General features: G+C 44.7%; 2 protein-coding genes across 2 annotated transcripts; one reads left to right on the top strand and one right to left on the bottom strand.

Moving 5' to 3' along the window:
- The first annotated feature begins 5,219 nt into the window (after positions 1-5,219).
- LOC117553391 (kinetochore protein Nuf2-like) lies at positions 5,220-13,151 on the top strand. The gene is made up of 7 exons (XM_034227292.1): positions 5,220-5,359; positions 5,440-5,502; positions 7,516-7,653; positions 8,126-8,266; positions 11,092-11,267; positions 11,354-11,489; positions 12,905-13,151. Exons 1-7 carry the CDS (start codon positions 5,240-5,242, stop codon positions 13,016-13,018), a joined length of 888 nt encoding a protein of 295 aa, XP_034083183.1. The 5' UTR covers positions 5,220-5,239; the 3' UTR covers positions 13,019-13,151.
- A 74-nt stretch (positions 13,152-13,225) lies between these two features.
- Positions 13,226-16,521, bottom strand: LOC117553392 (cilia- and flagella-associated protein 57-like; the record flags this gene model as incomplete). Its single annotated transcript, XM_034227293.1, has 4 exons — positions 13,226-13,480; positions 13,582-13,725; positions 14,427-14,555; positions 16,380-16,521. Coding segments are annotated over 4 exons (577 nt in total), but the record flags the coding sequence as incomplete, so codon positions are not given.
- Positions 16,522-16,750: the final 229 nt, after the last annotated feature.

Raw genomic sequence — 16,750 nt, 5'->3', positions numbered from 1 at the left:
ACCATGGAGGCGGCCATCTTTCACTTCTGTTGACAATATGCAGCTACCCAATTGGTGTAGCACGATCACGTGACGAACCGTGGCACGACTTTTGACCAAGATATTATTACGCTTTGAAGGGACTAGTTCAGCCAATAATTACGTGCCTAGAAGAATTGGCAGGAATTTTAGCGACGAACTTTTCTTTGGTGGATAAGCATGACTCGTTCTTTTTTATGAACTAAAGATTATGTAGTTCCACTTCTGTGGAGCGGGATTTCTTTTCTAAAGGACTTTTCGAGGTTCACCTTGTTCACCTATCAGTAATAATTACGTTTTCATGTCAGCACTATTTTGAGATTAACCCCAACATGTGTCCCCTCTTCTCCATGTCTCTTCTACATCAACATGTGTCCCCTCTTCTCCATGTCTCTTCTACATCAACATGTGTCCCCTCTTCTCCATGTCTCTTCTACATCAACATGTGTCCCCTCTTCTTCATGTCTCTTCTACATCAACATGTGTCCTCTCTTCTTCATGTTCTTCTACATCAACATGTGTCCTCTCTTCTTCATGTCTCTTCTCCATCAACATGTGTCCCCTCTTCTCCATGTCTCTTCTACATCAACATGTGTCCCCTCTTCTCCATGTCTCTTCTACATCACATCATGTGTTCCCCTCTTCTTCATGTCTCTTCTACATCAACATGTGTCCTCTCTTCTTCATGTCTCTTCTACATCAACATGTGTCCTCTCTTCTTCATGTCTCTTCTACATCAACATGTGTCCCCTCTTCTTCATGTCTCTTCTACATCAACATGTGTCCCCTCTTCTTCATGTCTCCTCTACATCAACATGTGTCCCCTCTTCTTCATGTCTCTTCTACATCAACATGTCTCCCTCTTCTTCACGTCTCCTCTACATCAACATGTGTCCCCTCTTCTTCACGTCTCTTCTACATCAACATGTGTCCCCTCTTCTTCACGTCTCCTCTACATCAACATGTGTCCCCTCTTCTTCATGTCTCTGCTACATCAACATGTGTCCCCTCTTCTCATGTCTCTTCTACATAACATGTGTCCCCTCTTCTTCCTGTCTCTTCTACATCAACATGTGTCCCCTCTTCTTCATGTCTCTTCTACATCAACATGTGTCCCCTCTCTTCAGTCTCTTCTACATCAACATGTGTCCCTCTTCTTCCTGTCTCTTCTACATCAACATGTGTCCCCTCTTCTTCATGTCTCTTCTACATCAACATGTGTCCCTCTCTTCTTCAGTCTCTTCTACATCAACATGTGTCCCCTCTTCTTCATGTCTCTCTACATCAACATGTGTCCCCTCTTCTTCATGTCTCTTCTACATCAAAGTGTCCCCTCTTCTTCATGTCTCTTCTACATCAACATGTGTCCCCTCTTCTTCACGTCTCTTCTACATCAACATGTGTCCCCCCCCTCTTCTTCACGTCTCTTCTACCTCACAGTGTCCCTCTTCTTCACTGTCTCCTTCTAAATCACCATGTGTCCCCTCTTCTCCATGTCTCTTCTACATCAACATGTGTCCCCTCTTCTCCATGTCTCTTCTACATCAACATGTGTCCCCTCTTCTTCACGTCTCTTCTACATCAACATGTGTCCCCTCTTCTCCATGTCTCTTCTACATCAACATGTGTCCCCTCTTCTCCATGTCTCTTCTACATCAACATGTGTCCCCTCTTCTTCACGTCTCTTCTACATCAACATGTGTCCCCTCTTCTTCACGTCTCTTCTACATCAACATGTGTCCCCTCTTCTTCATGTCTCTTCTACATCAACATGTGTCCCCTCTTCTTCATGTCTCTTCTACATCAACATGTGTCCCCTCTCTTCAGTCTCTCTACACAACATGTGTCCTCTTCACGTCTCTTCTACATCAACATGTGTCCCCTCTTCTTCATGTCTCTTCTACATCAACATGTGTCCCTCCTCTTCATGTCTCTTCTACATCAACATGTGTCCCCTCTTCTTCATGTCTCTTCTACATCAACATGTGTCCCCTCTTCTTCATGTCTCTTCTCCATCAACATGTGTCCCCTCTTCTTCATGTCTCTTCTACATTAAACATGTGTCCCCTCTTCTTCATGTCTCCTCTACATCAACATGTGTCCCCTCTTCTTCATGTCTCTGCTACATCAACATGTGTCCCCTCTTCTCATGTCTCTTCACATCAACATGTGTCCCCTCTTCTTCATGTCTCTTCTACATCAACATGTGTCCTCTCTTCTTCATGTCTCTTCTACATCAACATGTGTCCCCTCTTCTTCATGTCTCCTCTACATCAACATGTGTCCCCTCTTCTTCATGTCTCTGCTACATCAACATGTGTCCCCTCTTCTTCATGTCTCTTCTACATCAACATGTGTCCCCTCTTCTTCACGTCTCTTCTACATCAACATGTGTCCCCCTCTTCTTCATGTCTCTTCTACATCAAACATGTGTCCCCTCTTCTTCATGTCTCTTCTACATCAACATGTGTCCCCTCTTCTTCATGTCTCCTCTACATCAACATGGTCCCCTCTTCTTCATGTCTCTGCTACATCAACATGTGTCCCCTCTTCTTCATGTCTCTTCTACATCAACATGTGTCCCCTCTTCTTCATGTCTCTTCTACATCAACATGTGTCCTCTCTTCTTCATGTCTCTTCTACATCAACATGTGTCCCCTCTTCTTCATGTCTCCTCTACATCAACATGTGTCCCCTCTTCTTCATGTCTCTGCTACATCAACATGTGTCCCCTCTTCTTCATGTCTCTTCTACATCAACATGTGTCCCCTCTTCTTCACGTCTCTTCTACATCAACATGTGTCCCCTCTTCTTCATGTCTCTTCTACATCAACATGTGTCCCCTCTTCTTCATGTCTCTTCTACATCAACATGTGTCCCCTCTTCTTCATGTCTCCTCTACATCAACATGTGTCCCCTCTTCTTCATGTCTCTGCTACATCAACATGTGTCCCCTCTTCTTCATGTCTCTTCTACATCAACATGTGTCCCCTCTTCTTCATGTCTCTTCTACATCAACATGTGTCCCCTCTTCTTCATGTCTCCTCTACATCAACATGTGTCCCCTCTTCTTCATGTCTCTTCTACATCAACATGTGTCCCCTCTTCTTCATGTCTCTTCTACATCAACATGTGTCCCCTCTTCTTCATGTCTCTTCTACATCAACATGTGTCCCCTCTTCTTCATGTCTCTTCTACATCAACATGTGTCCCCTCTTATTCATGTCTCTTCTACATCAACATGTGTCCCCTCTTCTTCATGTCTCTTCTACATCAACATGTGTCCCCTCTTCTTCATGTCTCTTCTACATCAACATGTGTCCTCTCTTCTTCATGTCTCTTCTACATCAACATGTGTCCTCTCTTCTTCATGTCTCTGCTACATCAACATGTGTCCCCTCTTCTTCATGTCTCTTCTTCATCAACATGTGTCCCCTCTATCTTCATGTCTCTTCTACATCAACATGTGTCCCCTCTTCTTCATGTCTCTTCTACATCAACATGTGTCCCCTCTTCTTCATGTCTCTTCTACATCAACATGTGTCCCCTCTTCTTCATGTCTCTTCTACATCAACATGTGTCCCCTCTTCTTCATGTCTCTTCTACATCAACATGTGTCCTCTCTTCTTCATGTCTCTTCTACATCAACATGTGTCCCCTCTTCTTCACGTCTCTTCTACATCAACATGTGTCCCCTCTTCTTCACGTCTCTTCTACATCAACATGTGTCCCCTCTTCTTCACGTCTCTTCTACATCAACATGTGTCCCCTCTTCTTCACGTCTCTTCTACATCAACATGTGTCCCCTCTTCTTCATGTCTCTTCTACATCAACATGTGTCCCCTCTTCTTCATGTCTCTACATCAACATGTGTCCCCTCTTCTTCATGTCTCTTCTACATCAACATGTGTCCCCTCTTCTTCATGTCTCTTCTACATCAACATGTGTCCCCTCTTCTTCATGTCTCTTCTACATCAACATGTGTCCCCTCTTCTTCATGTCTCCTCTACATCAACATGTGTCCCCTCTTCTTCATGTCTCTTCTACATCAACATGTGTCCCCTCTTCTTCATGTCTCTTCTACATCAACATGTGTCCCCTCTTCTTCATGTCTCTTCTACATCAACATGTGTCCCCTCTTCTTCATGTCTCTTCTACATCAACATGTGTCCCCTCTTCTTCATGTCTCTTCTACATCAACATGTGTCCCCTCTTCTCCATGTCTCTTCTACATCAACATGTGTCCCCTCTTCTTCACGTCTCTTCTACATCAACATGTGTCCCCTCTTCTTCACGTCTCTTCTACATCAGCATGTGTCCCCTCTTCTTCACGTCTCTTCTACATCAACATGTGTCCCCTCTTCTTCATGTCTCTTCTACATCAACATGTGTCCCCTCTTCTTCACGTCTCTTCTACATCAGCATGTGTCCCCTCTTCTTCATGTCTCTTCTACATCAACATGTGTCCACTTCTTCATGTCTCTTCTACATCAACATGTGTCCCCTCTTCTTCATGTCTCTTCTACATCAACATGTGTCCACTTCTTCATGTCTCTTCTACATCAACATGTGTCCCCTCTTCTTCATGTCTCTTCTACATCAACATGTGTCCCCTCTTCTTCATGTCTCTTCTACATCAACATGTGTCCCCTCTTCTTCATGTCTCCTCTACATCAACATGTGTCCCCTCTTCTTCATGTCTCTTCTACATCAACATGTGTCCCCTCTTCTTCATGTCTCTTCTACATCAACATGTGTCCCCTCTGTGGAAAGAGACTCTGAAAGTTTCAGGAAAAAAGATTCTCTCTCTTTTTGATCCATTTCTATAAAAACCTGTCTAAAAATGAGCTGATCAGATTTTGGCCACTTTATGATGTCATAACGATGTGTTGTCTTGTGTAACCATTAGCCAATCAGCAACCAAGGTAACCCCCCCCCCCCTTATCACCTGAATCTCCTCTAGAGCACCATTGAGTTCTTTGTAACCAAATCTCTCTCAGAGGGGCGTGGGGAGGGGCTCCTTATTTTCATCTAAAGTAACAGACAGAGAATCAGCACTTTGGAAACAGGGCTGAAACAGAGGGGATTATGGGTAATGCTGCAATGATCTGTTTGGTGTTTCAGCCAATCAGAGACATGTTCTGTGTATATCTGAGAACTATAATATATTGATGAAACACAGTATAATAGGAGACCTTTTAAACTACACTCACTTTTTCCAATGCAAAGATATATTCTGTTCCTCAGCACCATCCCCCCGGAGCAGCAGGTGGAGGCCGACGAGCTGGCAGCGTCGCTCTCTGAGCTGCAGACCACCACCACGCACAAGTTCCAGGAATCGGTGATTAAAGCGCCACATGATAATAACACCGGCTTCTAGATGTGTTTGTGCTCAAATGTAACACGAAATCTCCTTTTCAGAACGTGGCAAATGAAGTCATCGCGGAGTTGAAAAGCAAGAATGCAGAGAAGACTCAGAAACTGGTACGTGACTGATATAAAGTCTTTGTTCACATTCTCTTTTTGATGTTTGCACAATTAATTCAAAATGTTGTTGAAAAGTACGCGGAAAATACTTGGAGCTGCAGTCGAGATATTCCTCACTCTCTCAAGACACATTGCAATATCTTTACAAATAATAGCATTACTTCCAGGGCTCTCGACTAACTTTTTTCACCATCCTCCCGGAACCGTCCAGAGATGAATGTGGACCGTCCCGAATTTAAAATATTCTAATTCATCAACTTTTTTATTTGAGGAAATCAGTCAATCACAGAAACAAAGGCCAAATATATTTAAAAAACCACGCAAACGAGAACTATTGAATCAAATCCCATCCAATTAACAAAAACATCCAACTCTCAGTCCTGAAGACAGAACCCAGAGTAACCACTAACCAGGATGGCAGTCTGTAACACAGTCAGGAGGCCTTTACAAACCGCCCGCCCCCTCGCACACAGGCGGGAGAGAGAGATCTCTTGGTTGGAAAGATCGAAAATAAGATCGAAAATACTTCATAGACGCATTTTGTAGTCTTATTGCTTATTAGAAACGAGTTGGCGAAACTGCAAATGTAGCAATAATACATATGACCTATATGTTTTAAATGTCTCCAGTACCGATAAAAAGACCACTGTCTTTAATAATTCAGGCCCGGGACCCGTTTGAGACCGGGGCTCGGTACCCATCCCTACATGGAGAGAGGCAGCATATTGCTAAGGACTAAATACGATAGTTCTCTTCTCAGCCTTATTACCCATAGGGGATGAAGAGGAGTGAGTAAATGAAGAGGCCGGCGCTTGCGGACACTAGGCAAGGCAGGCAACTGCTTGGGGCCCCGGACCAGAAGGGGGCCCCCCAAAGAAGGTCGATTTGAAAAGGTCCACAGCAACGACAACATGAAACCCCCTTTAATTTACTGCAATGACATGTCTGGAAACCCCCTCAAGGGGGTCCCAGGCGCTCCGTCAAAAGCTGCTTCATACGTTTTTTCTTCTCCGGGGTAAAAAAAAAGTGTGTGTGGTTTTAAATGATTATTAAACTGAATATTCACTCAAATAAATACAAAAATAAACATTAAGGTGCAGCATTTCGATGAACTGAAATAATCTGTATTTGAACTGTACTGTACTAGTACCTAAGCAGCCAGTTTGACATTAGGACTTGCTTGTCATTGTATTTTCATGTTTTTTTAAAGAAAGATGAACTTGTCCACATTGCTTGCCGAAAGGGCAGATCTGCTGGCACTAACAATGTCTCCTGCTGTGGAGAACACCCTCTCTAGGGACAGTGGTAGCAGATACAGCCAGGTAGCGCTTTGCTAACATGGCAACATAAGGATACTTGGCGTTTGTAATAGCTTTGGCTCGGTCTGAACTCTTTGCGAGTGGTGGAGGCTTAAATGCTAGCGGGAGTTGGGTTTGCACTTCAGTCTTTTTTCTTTTGGTACCGGTGATATTCACATTCGGGTGATGCCTTTTCAAATGAGTTTGATGTATTGCCAGCCGCGTAACCAATGTTAGTTGAACAATGCCGACAAACAGCTTTGGTTCGGTCCACCTGTCTTTGTCCGTCATCCTTGTTCGTAACTGCGAAACCAAAATGTTCCCAAACCGGAGACTTCAATGATGCTGGAGGATTTTCGAGCTCAACTTTATCTGTGTTCGCCATTTTGACAGTTCCTCAAATTACTGACTACATTTGAACGCATCCCTGTGACCAGCTCTCATAGTATGCCTCTCGTCCAATGAAATGACTTGCTCGCTCTGTGACGCGTTGAACCCAATGTGAGCAAATTACTCTGAACGCTGCGACGCTCAAGCCCTGATTACTTTCCAAATTGTGCAGACCTTGTTTGAAACCACTTCAGGGAAGTAAATGGCAAATACAGTAAGTATCAAGATCCTTAATGTGTGTGTGTGTGTGTGTGTGTGTGTGTGTGTGTGTGTGTGTGTGTGTGTGTGTGTGTGTGTGTGTGTGGTGTGTGTGTGTGTTCAGACCCAGGTGAAGGTGGACGTCAGCAACCTGAAGGAAGACGTCAGTAAACTCAGGTCTCAGATCGTGCAGTCTCCGGAGGAGCTGAAGAGTCAGATGGAGAGGATGAGGGAGAACGTGAAGACCATCAAGTGCACCATCGTGAGTTCTCTAAAGAAACGGGCGTCTTCTCACGCTGATCTGTGTCGGGTCACTCAGACGTAGGATGTGTTGTCTCCGGCATATATGCACCGGAGGATATATGTGACTTTCTCCAGTAGGTCATTTAGGCCTTCAGACTACTGGCTGTCCCACGCGCTCGTGACCTTGCCTTTCAAGTGGTGCTCCAACTCTCTCCCTACAGACATCAGCTTTTAAGGAGCAACTGAAGACCCATCTGTTTCCATTGGCTTTAGTTTCTGCCTGAGATGTGTGTTCTGTTCTTATGGTTGTTCCTTCCTGGACTCCACATGCTCTGTGTTTTGTTTTCATGCTAACCTTAATGTCTGCCTCATTGTATTCACGTTTCTGTGGTCTTCATTTATACGTGTGTTATTTCTTGTGCAGCACTTTGTGAATGTTATTTCTGTGAAAGGTGCTGTACTAAATGAACGTTATGATTGTTTGACTCCAGGAGGACACGGACGGGCGGGTGGTGGAGCTGCAGAGCATGATGCAGAGCGTGACTCACACGGAGGCTAAGCTCCAGCAGATGTTCAACCTGCTGCAGGACCTGGAGAGCAGCATGACCAACAGCAAGCAGCGGGAGCAGGAGGTGGGACAACAGTCTGTAGAAACACCTCTCATCGTTAGAAAATGGCAAAGAGGGGGAGCGACAGAGGGAACGGAAGATGTTATTGATCACCCTAGATTATGTGCTCTTGTTAAGAAATGCATTCTCATAAATGATGCGGTAAACAGAAGGACAGAATTACGTCTAAACTGACGCCGTGTTGCAGTTCTATAGGTTGTTTAGATACGAGCATGGTTTTATATACTATCGTGTTTTATGCCGTCCGCCAATAGCCTACTTGCAGGGTTCTTATGGTCCTTACAAACCTGGAAAAGTCATGGAAATTCAAAATGCTAATTCCAGGCCCTGGAAAAGTCATGGAAATGTAACTAAAGTTGCATCAAATATAATTTATATTTTATCTAATCGCCGAAATATTAATACTATAATGATAATAAATACTGTACGTAATGAAACGTGAAATGGCATTTAACTGACGAGGTGTTTTGCTGGTGAGAGATTTGAGTTGCTTTAGATCAGGGGTGGGGAACCTTTTTCCTCTCAAGGGCCATTTCAATTTTTACAATATCCTCAGAGGGCCGTACAAATTATTGACCTCTGCTTAAAAAAACTAAAATCACAGCCCATTCATTTCATTCTGTGCAAAGAAAAAGCAACTTAATCCAGATATCTGGCCAGGACTCACGTACGCATGCACGTGCACGGTGTGGCGTGACCACCACAACAGAAAGATATGGACACAAGATGTGTGCAAATGTATTTAGTATCCTATCCATGTGGACATGATTTAAGTGGGGGGGGACCTAACCTCCTCTAGGGCGATCCAGGGGGGCATGCTCCCCCGGGAAGATTTATTTTTAAATGTTGAAGTTAAAAGCACCAATCTGCACTTTGAGAGCAACATTAGATCTATGGAAACATCTCTCAACACCCAGATGGAACAGAACTGGAAGCAGATTTACTTTTTCTTTATGGATATTTTACAAATCACTCTCCTTTCAAACTGTATTCTTGTTTATTAATCATTTTTACTGTCATATAGTATTTTATACCTGTTTACTTTAGTTTCTTTATAACTATAATGATCATATAAAGATGTGCCTTTACCTCACTGGTTGGAGAAAAAGCTTCTTATATCCGTTAGCATAGCTAGCTAACCAGATGCTAATAACAACAAAGTTATTGACTGTATGATCAGTGTGACAGATGAGCAGATCGCCACTGGGTTTTCAACTAAAGACACAGACACGCAGGAACTGCAGCATGTGTACGGACTTATGGGTACTCCAGTTTCTGAAGTGCTGGAGCGGAGCTGCGTTCTGGTGCTCTCCGTCAGAACTGCACCCCTGTCAGTCGAGACATATACCACGTGATGACACGTGAGGCTCGTGTTGTGTTCAAGGACCCTAACCGTGGCCAGGAAAAACGGCCCGTATACGGCCCGGAGGCCGGACGTTCCCCACCCCTGCTTTAGCGTGTAGAAGCTAGTAAGCCTATTTGTTTTGGATAGGCACAACATGTTTCATATGCAGACCTTATTTTCCTGTTCCATGTTAAAATAAACCATTTCCAGTGGTACCGCTGAGAAGGAGTCATGTTTCCGGTCATGGAAAATTAGGTAAAGGTCCTGGAGAAGTCATTGAAAATCATTGGTGAAAAAGTGTGTGAACCCTGTACTTGATAAGTCTCTCGTAAAACACAGGAGGTGGAAACTAAGAACACCATGAGGTCAATTGTACAGCTGATATAACACAACACATTAGTTGTATTTCCTTCATGGTGGATTATGGATATAGTTGCTGATCGACAGCTGGGGCACAAACCACCAAATACAAACATCAGATCCAGTCGTCATGACTCCTCTCCGGAGGGATTCCCCTTTCTTACAGTCTCTCATCAAGGGGGGGGGTCTCCTGTCCCCGGTACAAACACACTGCCTGAGGAAGGATGAGTATTCTTTTTGTCATGAACCTTTTTCGGACCACTTATTTATTTATGTTGGTGACGACCCGACCGCCATGCTGCTCCTCTGGTTCAAACTGCATCCACCAAACAATGTGATTTATCTCCACCTCCCAAAATAACCAGAATCTGACACGGTGTGAGACGTCTTTTTTAGCTGCTCTGTCGTCATTTCCTGCGATCTCCTTCATAAAGTCAGTCAGAATGAATGAGTGAATGGGCGTTTCTTTGACTATTTATAGGCAACTATGGGCGTTACGTGAAGCCCGCAGAAGCTGCACCGCATTTCGAGTTGATTGTGATTCATAAAGGGAAACCGGCGTAGGAAGTGCCGTACGAAAAAAATGTTATAATAAACATAGATACTGTATGTTAAATGGATATATCCGCCTTCTTGATTCATGATTAATTAATTTTTAAGCTGTGATTAATCTGATTACAATGTTTAATCGTTTGACAGCCCTAGTTTATATTAATAAAATGCAAACATTTGAAATGTATGTTAATTATTTTGATGCTTTGGAAACATTGTTTCGTTCAACTTTCATGCCAATAAAGCTCCTTTGAATTAGAGAGGGAGATCTCTCCGCACCGCACACGTTAGATGTCAAGGGAGAGGTGTGCCTCATCAGACTTTGTTGGTGTGGACAGAAAGACTTCTCGTGGACTTGTCTTACGAGCAAACAATGTTGTTTGGCTTTATTAACATAATCGTGTGTGTGTTGTGTGTGTGTGTGTGTGTGTGTGTGTGTGTGTGTGTGTGTGTGGTGTGTGTGGTGTGTGTGTGTGTGTGTGTGTGTGTGTGTGTGTGTGTGTGTGTGTGTGTGTGTGTGTGTGTGTGTGTGTGTGTGTGTGTGTGTGTGTGTGTGTGTGTGTGTGTGCAGCACCAGGCGCTGATAGCTCAATACGAGAAGAAGCTGAAGGAGTTGAAGAACCTGTGCAGCGAGGAGGGTCAGCTGAAGAGAACTCTGGGCATGAAGCTGGACAAAGAGTCCAAACTGAACATCCGGAGGCAGAAGAAGAAGGAGATGAAGGAGCACCATGCGCAGGAAGTGCTGGGGTACTTATCACTAAATGATTTTACTTCCTGTCTATTCTATGATATATCATTTACATGCATGTAAACACAATCGATCTGTTCTCCAGGGAGTACAACCACATCCATCAGAAGCGCGAGGAGATGGCCGATAAGATCCAGGAGATCTCCAGCGAGACGCAGGAGCTGAAGGCCAAGATCCGGAGTCTGAGGGACGTGTGCAGCGAAGAGACCAAGAAGGCTCAGGTACGAAACGAACAGCTCGTACTGACCGGGAACATCTGTTTAAGTCCCATCAATTTGAATCTGTTTATTCAGATTCTGCTAAAATAACAATCATCATATTTTGGTGAGGGGAATACATTCCACCAGATATTATAACTCGGGATGCACGATATTAGGAATTATGATGTCATCCCGATAAACCCGATACCAGTATTAATAGCCCCGATAATATACAATATATTTTTTGGGTAAGAAAAACATACTGCGGTGTGGGTGGATTGGGATGAGGGGCGCTTGTTTTTCACTCGGCTCCTCCCGTTTTGCCAGTACTGTGGTATTAGTGGTTTAGGAAGAGGGGAGTTCTTCACAAATCCAGCGCTCCCTAACTCATGCCTGGCTGTGACGTAAATGGTGTGCGGCCGTGAAGCCAGGACAGTAAACAAACATGTCGTCGGTGGTATGGGCGTTGGAGCTATGTGCAACTCAAGGCATATGCTCGAACCGGAGCTGCCTGGACGCTGCAATCATGTTGCGCACTATCCGTGCTGAGTGTGCTGACTTTTCGTACAATGTCCCACTGTCTGGCTTCCTGCATAAAGTCAAGTGCTCGGCGCAGTTGTGGCGAAATGTCGCTCCTCTGTTTTCATTTAAATAGCTCCATATCCGTTAGCGCAGCTAGCTAGCACCAGATGCTAACAACAACAATGCACGTAAGGTCTCTCTCTCGCTCGCTCGGGCCACACATACACACACCCTCCCGGTCCTCCCAACAGCCAGTCGGTGCCTGCCGGTGAGCGTGGAAGTGTGGTCTGCCACAAGCAGGCAGCAGGAGTGGGGCTGTCAGCATCAGCTTGTAGATGGTATTTTAAACTCGATGCGCTCTGAAACTACGGGGCGGCCGAGGACAACAAATACACATGCGTTAAAATAATTAGTGGCATCAATTTTTTTTTGTTATCGGTCTTGAGAAGCAGGAAGTTATCGGTATCGGTTTCAAAAAACCAATATCGTGCATCCCTAATTATAACCAGAGTGCTTGACTTCAACTTGGCAGCAGCACGTCTTAAAGGTCCCCTATTATACTGTTGTTCATCAATATATCACATGTCTCAGATATATATACAGAGCCTATCTCTGATTGGCTGAAACACCAAACAGATTATCGCTGTTTCAAAAGTGCTGATTCTGTGTCTGTGACTTTAAATGCTAATGAGCTGCTGCTGGCCACGCCCCTCTGCGAGATGATTGGTTTAAAATCACACAATGGTGCTCTAGGAGGAGATTCAGGTGATAAGGGGGGGGGGGGGGGGTTACCTTGGTTGGTGATTGGCTAATGGTTAACACTTTGTCTGAGGTACGAGGACATGTTAAATGTGATGTTTTTTCCTTGGTGCTTTGAAAGTAACACGTCCCCCTCTCCCCCCCCTTGTGTTCAGGCTCTGTACGACACGCTCTCCACGGCAATGGACGCAATGCACCGGAGGATCGACGTGCAAACGGCCAACCTGAAGCAGGGCCTTGCAAAGATGTCCGCTAGCTTAAAGAAATAACTTTAATAAACTTTATTCATTGTTATACTTCTGGTTCTCTGTTATACTTCTGGTTCTCTCTGTGTGTGTTTTTTAGTCTTCTATCCTCGTCACCTTTTCTGTTAAACATGTGTTAATAAATCTATTGAGTTCACACCGTGTAGTTTCATTTCTTCCTGTTCCATAATCTCAGTCTTATATTCAGGAATAACTCAGACAGTGATTTGCTGATGAAGACACATTTCAATCTTATACATATAATACAAGCTTAACAAATGCAAATCATTGACGGGAGAGTTGGGAGTCTCTGAGTTTCTCTCTTCACGCTGAGACTACTTTTTTCGTCCCTTCTTCAGAGTTAGGACGCGCCCTCTTGGACTTCTTTAAGACGGACAGCTGGGATTTGTAGTCTTTGACCTGAGTTCTCTGCAGAAGCAGCTCCTTACGCAGCTCATTGATTTCAGTGATCAGACCAACGTTCTCCTGCAGGGGGGGCGACGAGTCATGTGAATACAACTTTAGACTAGGATTGTTCCAATATTTTTAAAGTAAAATAAGGCTTGAATCTCTGTTTCATGTCTTACCTTCATGATCTTGACGTAGACCTGCTCATGCTGCTCAGCAGATTTGGCCAGCCTGGTCTTGAGCCCGTTGACAGTTTTCTCCAGGTGATCACGCTGCCGACAGAAAGCCCTCTGAATTTCTTCTTCTACGCCGCTTTGCTCCACCTAGAAAACAACACAAGCAGACTCCCAATGTATGTAGTGCCTCTACTTTAAAGAGTCCTCTCCTGCTGATGTTCAGGTGTATATTAGTATGTAGTGCCTCTACTTTAAAGAGTCCTCTCCTGCTGATGTTCAGGTGTATATCAGTATGTAGTGTCTTTACTTTAAAGAGTCCTCTCCTGCTGATGTTCAGGTGTATATCAGTATGTAGTGTCTTTACTTTAAAGAGTCCTCTCCTGCTGATGTTCAGGTGTATATCAGTATGTAGTGTCTCTACTTTAAAGAGTCCTCTCCTGCTGATGTTCAGGTGTATATCAGTATGTAGTGTCTCTACTTTAAAGAGTCCTCTCCTGCTGATGTTCAGGTTGTATATTAGTATGTAGTGTCTCTACTTTAAAGAGTCCTCTCCTGCTGATGTTCAGGTGTATATCAGTATGTAGTGTCTCTACTTTAAAGAGTCCTCTCCTGCTGATGTTCAGGTGTATATCAGTATGTAGTGTCTCTACTTTAAAGAGTCCTCTCCTGCTGATGTTCTGGTGTATATCAGTATGTAGTGTCTCTACTTTAAAGAGTTCTCTCCTGCTGATGTTCAAGTGTATATCAGTATATAGTGCCTCTACTTTAAAGAGTCCTCTCTTGCTGATGTTCAGGTGTATATCAGTATGTAGTGTCTCTACTTTAAAGAGTCCTCTCTGAATGCTCACCCCGTCAGCTACATATCGGGCGTAGATCATCTGCATGCTGTCCCTCAGTTTCTTGGGCTCCTGGATGAAGCCCACACAGTTATGGAGGTCTGCCTTGAGCCGCTGGAGATGTGTCTCTAGGTCTTTCAGCTGGACACACAACACATTTAGGATATTTCATTTTTAACCACATCGTTGTTTTGCCAATGTGTAACTGTACAGAGTTATTGGGGTCTTTAACTATTTCTACACTGGAAACAAAGCGGTGCATACATTAGTTTTAAAGTTAAAGGAAAACTTCGAGCCAAAATTATCAGTTTGATTTCAACTTCTCCTGGCATTTAATTATATAAATGAACAATGTTTCATCAGTTAGACAAATAAAGTGAGTATCTGCTTTAATGACGACCGTTTTGTGTTACTGTCCATCCCCTTCTGCTTAACAGCGAATCAAATGAAGCTCAGCGCAAATACAACCAGGAAGACCTTCTTTACTCATTCATTTACTATTCCCATGTTACTACTCTCTCTCCTCTCAATAAGTGATCGGGGGCGTCGCTCCCCAGCTTAACCAATCACTTCGCTCTATTCTCACAAGCCTATCATAGCGCTCCGCTATGATGATGATCCGCTTTAAAATCTGCTCCCCCCCCTCTGTCAGCTGTCATTTCAGGTGATTCGACGCAACCCTCCTCCACCCCTTTGCACCTCCTGTCCCTCTGAATCCAGGGTCAAGCTAAGCCCCTCCCCTTCAGACCAATCCCAACTATCCATTCACCACCACCAGGGTCAAGCTAAGCCCCTCCCCTTCAGACCGACCCCAACTATCCATTCACCACCACCACCAGGGTCAAGCTAAGCCCCTCCCCTTCAGACCGACCCCAACTATCCATTCACCACCACCACCACCAGGGTCAAGCTAAGCCCCTCCCCTTCAGACCAAACCCAACTATCAATTCACCACCACCAGGGTCAAGCTAAGCCCCTCCCCTTCAGACCGACCCCAACTATCCATTCACCACCACCAGGGTCACGCTAAGCCCCTCCCCTTCAGACCAACCCCAACTATCCATTCACCACCACCAGGGTCAAGCTAAGCCCCTCCCCTTCAGACCGACCCCAACTATCCATTCACCACCACCACCACCAGGGTCAAGCTAAGCCCCTCCCCTTCAGACCGAACCCAACTATCAATTCACCACCACCAGGGTCAAGCTAAGCCCCTCCCCTTCAGACCGACCCCAACTATCCATTCACCACCACCAGGGTCACGCTAAGCCCCTCCCCTTCAGACCAACCCCAACTATCCATTCACCACCACCAGGGTCAAGCTAAGCCCCTCCCCTTCAGACCGACCCCAACTATCCATTCACCACCACCAGGGTCAAGCTAAGCCCCTCCCCTTCAGACCGAACCCAACCATCCATTCACCACCACCACCAGGGTCAAGCTAAGCCCCTCCCCTTCAGACCGAACCCAACCATCCATTCACCACCACCACCAGGGTCAAGCTAAGCCCCTCCCCTTCAGACCAAACCCAACCATCCATTCACCACCACCAGTGTCTAGACCCCAGGGGGGCGTTTCATCGGATCAGTTCTCCCCTCCCGAATGATACTCCTGCACAACGGGGCCTAATCGCCAAAACCCCATTACATTCATTTGTGTATTCCTGGCAATAAATATGTATTCTTACATCCAAACCGTCTCTCCTGATTGAAGTGAAGAAGTCTACTCTCCGGTAAAAAGAGGCTATTCCCATCAAATATCTCGGGTTTGCTAACAAATGTAATGTGGAATACTCCAATGTGAAAGAGAAACACAGTGCGGGTGTTAACAATTCAAACATGTGACACAGTTGCCTCTGAGAGGAGGAAAACAAACGAAGCTCCAGTCAATATCTAATATCTGTTTCTAGGGAAAAGCAGCATGTATCATGATGTAATCTCTATAGTGTTTGAAAGTGTTTCTCACCTTCTGCGCCTCCTTGTGCATCTCCTTGTCTCTGGTCCTCAGTTTGAGCCTCAGCTCGGAGACGCTGAGCTTCAGCTGAGTGTTGCCCTTATCGATCTGAACCAGCTCCTCCTGAAGCTGAAACACACGGAACATCTCATCACTGAAGCCATGCAGACAGAGAGAATCAGAGACTCAGTGTCGTTGTTACTCACTACCAGAGATGGCAAAAGTACACACATCCTTTCCTCAAGTAGAAGTACAGATACTCGTGTTTAAAGATACTCTGGTAAAGTAGAAGTACTGACTAAACTTCTTTACTCAAGTAAAGGTAAAGAGGCTTTGAAGTGTACTTCAGTAAAAAGTACCCATAACTAGCAGCTGTTTTAAAG

Source organism: Gymnodraco acuticeps, unplaced genomic scaffold (assembly GCF_902827175.1).
Source record: "Gymnodraco acuticeps unplaced genomic scaffold, fGymAcu1.1, whole genome shotgun sequence".
NCBI lineage: Eukaryota > Metazoa > Chordata > Actinopteri > Perciformes > Bathydraconidae > Gymnodraco > Gymnodraco acuticeps.
Note: the sequence above shows the minus strand (reverse complement) of the source record. Positions and strands in the feature narration are given on the sequence as shown.

What these genes read in the sequence shown, in the direction of transcription:
- LOC117553391 (XM_034227292.1), top strand. Translation starts at nt 5,240, where the DNA reads ATGCAAAGATATATTCTGTTCCTCAGCACCATCCCCCCGGAGCAGCAG. An exon ending in AGACCATCAAGTGCACCATC is followed by an intron (nt 7,654 to 8,125) that starts GTGAGTTCTCTA and finishes GTTTGACTCCAG; the next exon opens with GAGGACACGGACGGGCGGGT. An exon ending in AAGAGACCAAGAAGGCTCAG is followed by an intron (nt 11,490 to 12,904) that starts GTACGAAACGAA and finishes CCTTGTGTTCAG; the next exon opens with GCTCTGTACGACACGCTCTC.